This window comes from Myotis brandtii, unplaced genomic scaffold (assembly GCF_000412655.1).
Source record: "Myotis brandtii unplaced genomic scaffold, ASM41265v1 scaffold79, whole genome shotgun sequence".
Taxonomy (NCBI): Eukaryota; Metazoa; Chordata; class Mammalia; order Chiroptera; family Vespertilionidae; genus Myotis; species Myotis brandtii.
Genome location: NW_005371173.1, coordinates 8,330,554 through 8,340,978, shown reverse-complemented (window position 1 = coordinate 8,340,978; position 10,425 = coordinate 8,330,554). Strand labels below are relative to the sequence as shown.

The window sequence follows — 10,425 nt, the reverse complement described above, 5'->3', positions numbered from 1 at the left end:
GGGGGAGGGAGCATACAGGTTTGGCTGTTGTGCCATGGCTTTGAGCAGTCTCTGACCAAGATCACATTCTTATAGTGGCCATTCATGAATGGGGGTTCAGAGACACTGAAGCAGGTAGCCGAAAATCACACTCACCCCGATCTGATCTCCCCTGCCCCAGCAAGCAGAGCAGGTGCTGCATCACAGCATTCACACTACCAGGAGACCCTGCTCACCTGCACTAAGACCTATGGCACCACACTGCACTAGATGGCACAAAGGAGAACAAGTGATGTTACCAGATGGATGTTTGCAGCCACCCCATCCTTGAAAAGATGCCAACATTACAGGCCAGTATGAGCTAGTCCTAGAGGAATTAGTGGGATCCACTGTCCAGTAGAATACTGAGAAAACATATCTAAATCTTCAATAAGTTCCTGCTAGACATGGCCTCAGGCTACTCTTATACACAGCTGATCTTGCCTGCACAGGATGGCTTGAATTTCATGAAACAGAACCAAAAATGTCATCAGCAATCCCTCAAAAATCTATGGGCCCAGAGCCTATTTCAAGTTTCTTCTTACCAGCTCATAAAGCACCCCAAGACCAGATGGCACCCTCTGTTGCCAAGATGAATGCCAGATACTGTCGTAGAAGCCAAATAGGCTCCCTGCTCTGTGTTAAGAACCCAGCATCAATTTTCAGGCGCCTGAGTAGCAGCAGATGTTAGAGCAATGGAAAAGACATAGGTGAAGGACTAAAACTGAGATGTGTACTATGGAGCACCTGTGTTATGAGTTTGCTGCAAGGCCTGGAAGCCACCTGAGTGGCAGTGTTTCCCAGGGGCGTAATAAGATGGCAGGGCCCCCAGGTTACAGAGTATCCAGACCCAGAGTAGCCACCAGGTCTGAGCACTGCCTCTTCCTGTCTTGACACAAACCTGACTCTCTCCTACAGATCAAGTAATACAGGCCCCAAAAAGTTGCCTGCCAGCCAGGCCTTTACAGGACAGACTGTGATCTATTGAGCCTCCAATCCTTTATCAGCAGTAGTTTTAAAACCCATATTTCCATTCATAATATGTAGGCCTTACTTGCATCATGATTCAAAAGACTCTTAAGGGAAGGAAAAAGGGGAAATTTATGCAACTAAAAGAAATTTGAACACTGGATAAATAACTGTTATCACTGTTAACTTTTATGTACACAAAAACGGTACTGTGGTTATTTTTTAAATCCTTTTTTTTTCAGAGGTAAATTAGCTGATGAATTTACAGATGAAATTGTATTGACTTGGATTTGCTTCAAAATAAAAAAGGGATAGGATTGTATGTTAATAGAAGTTTGTTATATTATTCTATCCACTTTTGTAGATATATCAACATCTCCACTACAAGGTTTTTAAAAGAACAAAAAACTCTAACAATTTATATTTTTAACTAGTGGCCCGGTGCATGGATTTGTGCACATTGAAAGGAAATTAGAATATTTGTGCAGTAATAACGTTACCGCAAAACATTACATGTCAAAATAGTGTATATATAATATAGTATTATAAAATTAACACATGCGTGTGACTGGCACCAACGAGAGCTTTATATGTATCACACATGAGCGAGTCAACATTTATTTTTAAATTGCCAGTACTCGTCATATGTACCGGCCGGTCAGTCAGACCCAGGAGGCTAGCCACTGGCCCCGAGGAGGGAACTAGCCCCGAGAAGGGAACTGGCCCCCGACCCCCCTAGGAATGGGGCCACGTCCGCCGCCACTCAACCCCGGTTCCCCATCCCAGGCAGGGGCCCGGCCAGCAGGCCCCATTGGTCTGGGGGCAGCTCCTGCGTTGAGCGTCTGACCTCTAGTGGTCAGTGCAGGTCATAGCGACTGCTTGTTCCGTTGTAACGGTTGCTTAAGCAGATAGATAGATACATACATACATACATACATACATACATAGATTAGACTCAAATAAGACTTTAAAAAAGATAACAATGACAAGAAAGAAATAAGAAAAGCTGAGAGATGAGAGGGAGCTGGAATGGCTGAGAGGAATGGATATCAATGCAACAAAAAGTTAAATAAATGCTCAGAGTAGTCACAAACTAACATCTGGCTTCTTCTAGATACTATGGGTTGTCAGTCATCATTCAAAAAGACCCACATATTACAGCATGTACAAAGCAAAGATAATATTTCCTACATTTTTTTGTTAATTAGATATTCACTGAAAGCCAACAATTAGTATAAAAGAATACACTCTGTATATTTTAAAGATTACTATGTTACTACTGATTAGATTCAGCTAGAACTCTAACATCATGCCTTTATTTCAAAATACATATGTGTATTTCTTAACAAACAATAACAAATTAAACAAATATCCTTTTAAATAATTCAACAGTGTGCCTCAACATTTTAGTTAGATGGTCTTAAACCTCAAATACTTCACTAGGCAGATATTCTCTCAGGCAATTAAATTTTTATAGTTAATGTTTTAATGTTATTATCATCATTAATGAGCTAACGTTTCATATTTATTAATACTATCATAATAATGAACAATGTAAACAGATGAACAAAAATATATCCAGAGACATAGAAAATTCAAACAGACCATCAAACCTCAGAGGGAAGGCAGGGGAGGGTATGAAGGGGGGTAAGAGATCAACCAAAGGACTTGTATGTACGCATATAAGCATAACCAATGGACACAGACAATAGGGGGGTGAGGGCATGTTTTGGGGGGTGGGAGTGGCCGGGGAGAGGTCAATGGGGAGAGGTCAATGGAGACAATATGCAATACTTTCAACAATAAGGAATTTAAATTTTTTAAAAAAAGAGTGCTCAACATGGAAAAATAATACCATCATATTGACTGAAATTCAGCAAAAATTTCTCTCTACACTAAACTCACTGAATTCAGTTCAAAGCACACTATTTTCCTATATGATGCTTTTTTTCCTGAGCTTAGGCATCAATTGAAAAGGTATCTTTGCACATAAAACTGGCATTTTACATTTACATATTATGTCAGTTTCAAAACATTTTCACATACACTAACTTCAAATCAACCCCATGAAATAGGCAGGACAGGTACATACCATGGATTACAAAGGAAAATGAAGCTCTGGAAAAGAAGTTTGCCCAAGGTGAGAAGGTTCATCAATTAGTGTTGCTGAAACCAGATCACAGGTTCTGAGCCCTAGTCTGGAACCTTTAGATTCTATATTGATTTTCTCAAGGGTGGTCCACAGCAATCAGCATCAGAATCACATGGGATTCTGGCTGAAAATACAGATGCTCCTGTGCCTCAATCCACATACAGGGTCAGAATCTCCGGGGAGTAGGACCCAGGACTTTTAACCAAAAAATATTTTAAATTTGAATTTTTTAATAAAACTCACATGTGTATAAAGTTTGAAACTCCCTTAGATATTATACTCATATATTCTCACTGCTCTAGGTATAATGAACAAATATGAAAGATTATGCCATAGAAATGTCTAATAAAGAAGAAACAATGAGAGCAATAAAAACAAAAACACATATAAAATCTTATAGTGAATGCTATTTTTTTTTAAAGAGTTTAAAATATGAGTGGAGGTTTTCATCCCTGCGGGCTAAAAGACTCCTGGAAGATTTGACAGGAAAATACAAATTCTGATAGGCCTTGCAAAAAAGTTTCAGTATAAATAAAATAGCATCAGCAAAATGGCAAGAAGACTGGAATACAGAGAGCAGATATGGAAAACAAAAACTGAGATCACTGTTATTAAACATTTCTTCTGGGAATGAAGAAAACGCCAGTTATAAAAGGATTTATATTGTGAACTGAAAATATTGGAATTTCACAGATTAGAGTCTTCAAACAACCACCTACAGATCAAATAGAACCACTGGCCTGTTTCTGAGCTATTCTTCATCTAAGAATGGTTTTCACATGTTTAAAGGGTTATACTTTCAAACAAGAATATGCAACAGAGACTATAGATGACCTGCAAAGCCTACAATATTTATTATCTGGCCCTTTACAGAAAACGTTTCTCCACTTCTGCTATAAGCAACAAGGTACATGTAAATCCTGGACTATTAAGTATGAAACTTAACTCTGCCACTCAATGATGACATTTAACATGTAAAAAAACTGCCTGTTTTTATTATTATTTAAGCTCACGTAAATTCAAAGTTAAAATGCTCCAAGAGTTTAAATACATAACCCAAATCTATCTATATAAAACCCTAATATGCAAATCGAGCGAACAGCAGAACAACCAGTTGCTATGACACACACTGACCACCAGGGGACAGATGCTCAACCCAGGAGCTGCCCTCAGCGCGCAGGCCCTGACCGGTGAGTGGGCGGCGCCAGGCCAGCCAAGGGGGGTGCGAGCGGGGGCCCCCCAATCGCCCCACGTGTCACCCCACAAATCAGCCCTGATTGCCGGACAGGCCTAGGGACCCTATTTGTGCGTGAATTTCATGCACCGGGACTCTAGTATTAATATAAATGACACTATTATATTTTATGAAAACTGAAAAATCCCCCTAATTAAACTACTGGTACTCTGAGCAAGGAGTAAAACTAATATTAATAATCCTATTAACAGCCGAAACCGGTTTGGCTCAGTGGATAGAGCGTCGGCCTGCGGACTCAAAGGTCTCAGGTTCGATTCAGGTCAAGGGCATGTACCTGGGTTGCGGGCACATCCCCAGTAGGGGATGTGCAGGAGGCAGCTGATCAATGTTCCTCTCTCATCGATGTTTCTAACTCTCTATCTCTCTCCCTTCCTCTCTGTAAAAAATCAATAAAAATAAACTTAAAAAAAAATAATCCTATTAACATCGTCTATCTTAGATCCTGATTCAATAAGCATATGAATCTCTATTATTCAACAAGAAATATGCTGGGAATTTTCATAGGTTGCCTGAGTTCAAAACATTCCAACCTTTTTACATCAAGATGTTATTGTTACTATTTTACACTTGTAGAAATTGAGGCTCAGAGGCACTTTGTCCAATAATCTTAACCTGCCAAGTCCAATCTGATCCTCTATGCACAAAACCACTACACTTCAAGAAATATTTAACAAGCCCCACCCAACTTTATTTCCCTATAGAGAAACAATTTAAGTTAAGGTTGCTTAGTTTTCAATTAAAAGATATAATAGTTCCATGCACTGATTTAGGATTCACTCAAAAGCTTATTGTTTCTGCTCTGATAATGTCCATTAGGCTCTTTCGGATACTGGCCTTCCACTTTTCAGAGTCCACTATTCTGTACTGAGAATGACCAACACATATTATAGTTTATAGAACAGGATGCTTTAGAAAATAGCAACCAGTCTTTCACATCAATGTCAATGTCTCTCTCTCTTCCACTCCCTCCCTCCATTCCTCTCTCTCTAAAAATCAATGGAAATATATCCTCGGGTGAGGATTAACAACAACAATAAAACAATAGTTGGTATTTGGGGGTTATTTTTATAATATATATACTAGAGGCCGGTGCACAAAAATTTGTGCACTTGGGGGAGGAGGGGTCCCTCAGCCCTTCCTGCGCCCATTTGCAGACCAGGACCCCTTGGGGGATGTCCACCTGTCGACTTAGGCCCACTCCCTGGGGGACCAGGCCTAAGCTTGCAGTCAGACATCCTTCTGGCAGCCAGTCTGGGGCCGGCCTGCGACCCAGATCGGATCCATCACGGGCGGCAGGCAGGTGGCTTCTGGGGCTTCTGGGGCCGGCCTGCGACCCAGATCGGATCCATCACGGGCGGCAGGCAGGTGGCTTCTGGGGCTTCTGGGGCCGGCCTGCGACCCAGATCGGATCCATCACGGGCGGCAGGCAGGTGGCTTCTGGGGCTTCTGGGGCCGGCCTGCGACCCAGATCGGATCCATCACGGGCGGCAGGCAGGTGGCTTCTGGGGCTTCTGGGGCCGGCCTGCGACCCAGATCGGATCCATCACGGGCGGCAGGCAGGTGGCTTCTGGGGCTTCTGGGGCCGGCCTGCGACCCAGATCGGATCCATCACGGGCGGCAGGCAGGTGGCTTCTGGGGCTTCTGGGGCCGGCCTGCGACCCAGATCGGATCCATCACGGGCGGCAGGCAGGTGGCTTCTGGGGCTTCTGGGGCCGGCCTGCGACCCAGATCGGATCCATCACGGGCGGCAGGCAGGTGGCTTCTGGGGCTTCTGGGGCCGGCCTGCGACCCAGATCGGATCCATCACGGGCGGCAGGCAGGTGGCTTCTGGGGCTTCTGGGGCCGGCCTGCGACCCAGATCGGATCCATCACGGGCGGCAGGCAGGTGGCTTCTGGGGCTTCTGGGGCCGGCCTGCGACCCAGATCGGATCCATCACGGGCGGCAGGCAGGTGGCTTCTGGGGCTTCTGGGGCCGGCCTGCGACCCAGATCGGATCCATCACGGGCGGCAGGCAGGTGGCTTCTGGGGCTTCTGGGGCCGGCCTGCGACCCAGATCGGATCCATCACGGGCGGCAGGCAGGTGGCTTCTGGGGCTTCTGGGGCCGGCCTGCGACCCAGATCGGATCCATCACGGGCGGCAGGCAGGTGGCTTCTGGGGCTTCTGGGGCCGGCCTGCGACCCAGATCGGATCCATCACGGGCGGCAGGCAGGTGGCTTCTGGGGCTTCTGGGGCCGGCCTGCGACCCAGATCGGATCCATCACGGGCGGCAGGCAGGTGGCTTCTGGGGCTTCTGGGGCCGGCCTGCGACCCAGATCGGATCCATCACGGGCGGCAGGCAGGTGGCTTCTGGGGCTTCTGGGGCCGGCCTGCGACCCAGATCGGATCCATCACGGGCGGCAGGCAGGTGGCTTCTGGGGCTTCTGGGGCCGGCCTGCGACCCAGATCGGATCCATCACGGGCGGCAGGCAGGTGGCTTCTGGGGCTTCTGGGGCCGGCCTGCGACCCAGATCGGATCCATCACGGGCGGCAGGCAGGTGGCTTCTGGGGCTTCTGGGGCCGGCCTGCGACCCAGATCGGATCCATCACGGGCGGCAGGCAGGCGGCTTCTAGGGTCGCACTCGGGGGCCTGGATGGCGGCTCGCACTCACGCTGTCCCGCCCTGTCTGCAGTATGCAAATTAGCCACCTTGTTGACGGTTAATTTGCATATCGCACTGATTAGCCAATGGGAGGCACAGCAAAGGTACAGTCAATTACCATGTTTGTCTATTATTAGATAGGATATATGAAATATGCAAATTAGGCTGGGACAGCATAACGGTTCATGACCAGACAGGAGGAGGTTGTGCACACAAGTGAGGCCCAGAGCGGAGATGGAGACAGAGACAAGGGGCTGGCGAGCCACCGCACCCAGGATCAGGCCGGCCCCCCGGAGCCGGAGCGGACAGGGACAGGGACAGAGTGGCCAACCCGCAGCCTCCTCGGCCGAGCGCAGGCTCGGAGAGGAGACGGCAGACCCGCCTCCCACGGAAGCAGCATGGGTCCCTCCTGGCTCCCATGGGTGCCAGCGGCTCACTTCCGCCTCCTGCAGAAGCCGCATGGCTCCCAGCAGCGCGCTGCGGTTCCCACTGGCTCCCATGGAAGCGGCGGGCAGCCTACTGCGTACGATATCGCACGATGGGGGCTACCAGTCTAGCATAAAGATCAAATACTGTCAATCAATGCATGATTTCCTTTCTACATGTAGTTTATATGCCTGTGGAGCATCAGTAGTAACCATTTACTCTCAGTCCTAAAAGAATCAGGAAAGTAAATTTGCTACTGGAAAAGAAAAATTATAGGTTTCAAAATAAAATTACTTCTACATTTTCTTTTTATTTCATTATCTATAGCACTGTTCATCAGCCCTCCTTCCATTAACTCTGGTATTCAGAAGTTAACCCAATAGTGAAATTTCTTTAACTATGGAGCCATGATTTACCCATATCATGAAAGAAGACATATGGGTGAAACCACTACATACACACACTCTTTTAAAGCAACTTCTGATACAAAAGAAAGCATTTTAAGATAATATGCGGAAATATTTTAATTTTGGAATAAATCTCAAAACCATTTCAAATGCTAAATGCAAACTGCTTTGCTGCAAAATATTGTACTAACTTCTGGCATACTATATTCTATAACCTAAAAACATACACATCTGCTCCAGTGAACACATTGTTGGAATCTGAGGATACTTAACTAGTCAACTAATTTGCAAGCCATACCTGTAGAAACTAATGACATACTTTTAGAAATATCAATCGTGTCCTTGATACATATAGTAATAACACTACTTGCTTACCACAGCTACCAAAGCATACCAATACAGATTACTTTATTAATGACCCAAATACCATGAATTGTGTTGTCATCAGTGTTGTGATTCTCCAAACAGTAAACAATTTTCAAAGTTCTGAATGAAAAGTGAAACATCTCTAGATATTCACATGTGCTAAGCCACTGCATTGATGGTCTCAATTACTGGCTTCCCTGTGCCCATGCCCTTTGCCAGGTAACTTGGCAGTCCCCTCCCATCCTAATTCTGGACTTGGCAGCATGACTTTCTTTGGTAACAAGTTGTTTACAATTATACCAGTAATGCAAGCATGTAAAATAGACTTAAGTTATACATGCAGATGATTGTTAACAGGTATTTCCCATACAAAAATGTCTGGAAGAATATGAAAAGCATGTGTAATGTAGGTTATTTCTTTCAACACATTCTGAGCCATCCAACAACCATGGAATTTACCTGCTGAAGCCAGTAACACCCCCAGGCGTGACAACTCAACATGCCCCTCAGAACACTAAAACTCCCACTTGGGGGCAGAAGATCCAAGACTGCTTCCAAAGTCAATATACTTTCGATCTTTTAACTTCAGAAGTACTCATCTTCACGTGTGAACCCATTCACATACAAGATGCATGATAGTGCCTTTTTCACCCAAAATTGTATGTGATTTAAGTATGGTTCTTTACATAGTTAAAATCTGTATACTTTTTTGTATGCATGTTGTCTTTAAGATTTAAAGGTTTAAATATGATAAACTGACGATAAAGCACATGCAGTTGAAGTCTGTATTTTTATGAAGTTGTACCAACCATCCTGCACTTCATAATATTAGTCCTCACATTTTACACATATCTTAAGTTTTTAAGAACAGAGATATTGCTAATATGGTAAAGAATCAAATATACCTACCTGAATATTTTGGTTCTAAGATGTCCTTAGGGATACAAGAAGGTATGCCTATATTCCTTAACAAGCATTTAAAAGGTCAGTATGTTTTCTAACAGTAAGAACTATTGCAAATTTCCCTTTTCTTTGTGCAGTGTTTGCTCTGCCTTCAATATCTTTTCCTGCCAGCTTAAGTCCTAGTTTCTCTCAAAAACCAGCAAACGTGTTATGGTCTTTGTGAGAGTTTCCCAACACTCTCCTTGTCACCATATAACTTCTGAAATTCTTACTCATCTTAATTATCTAACACCATATTGTAATATGTTACATATCTGTCTCCCTCAATTCAACTGTAGTGTTATGTCAGCTAAGCCGATGCACACAGATCTGTAACTGCATCCACAGTATTGAGCTCAGTGACTGTCATGGTGAGGATTCCAAGTGGCCTATCAATCTGACTGACTCTTTAGAATTTAAGAGTCATGAACCCATTCCAGTCATCTCTCATATTTATATTTTGTTTCTACCTTTTGACATAATGGGTTATCTAAAATCAAGCAGCGCCTTTCATATTTTCTAAATTCATTTTGATATTACAGTCTTAAAAAATGTTCCCTCAGAAATCCTTGACATATGTGAGACATGAATAAATCTTGAGGACTTTTTGCTAAAGTGAAATAAGCCAGTCACAGAAGGACAAATACTGTATGGTTCCACTTATATGAGATCTAAAATAGTCAAACTCATAGAAGCAGAAAGTACAGCAGTGTGCCAGGGGCTGGGAAGGGGAATGGGGAAGTGCTGTTCAATGGGTAAAAAGTTCAGTCTGTAAGGCGAGTAAGTGCTAGAGATCTGCTATAGCACTGTGTCTATAGTCAATAACACTGTATTATACACTTTAAAAATGTTTAAGAGATATCTCACGTTAAGTGTCATTACCACAATTTGTTTTTTGAGAAATCTTAATATTTGGCACCAATTTCCACCTAAACTTATCAACTAACAAGTTTGGATATTTTTACTTATTTCCCCAATGAGCTGTTACCTTTCCAGTTCTGTTACAGTCATTAGACTTTTAATCTAAAAAAAACAATAATAGCCCTGACCGGTTTGGCTCAGTGGATAGAGCGTCAGCCTGTGGACTCAAGGGTCCCAGGTTCGATTCCCGTCAAGGGCATGTACCTTGGTTGCGGGCACATCCCCAGTAGGGGGTGTGCAGGAGGCAGCTGATCGATGTTTCTCTCTCATCGATGTTTCTAGCTCTCTATCCCTCTCCCTTCCTCTCTGTAAAAAATCAATAAAATATAT

General features: G+C 44.1%; 1 protein-coding gene across 14 annotated transcripts in view; it reads right to left on the bottom strand.

Annotated features, from left to right (window-relative positions):
• The window catches only part of AGFG1 (ArfGAP with FG repeats 1), a 66,920-nt gene that overhangs the window by 42,383 nt on the left and 14,112 nt on the right, over window positions 1–10,425 (bottom strand). Inside the window, exon 2 of one of the 14 annotated variants that reach the window (XM_014531085.1) lies at window positions 9,142–9,197. The exons of the other annotated variants lie outside the window; for them this stretch is intronic. Within the exon in view, the coding sequence (XP_014386571.1) occupies window positions 9,142–9,197 (56 nt within the window). The remainder of the gene's footprint in view (window positions 1–9,141; window positions 9,198–10,425) is intronic. 14 annotated transcript variants of the gene reach the window in all.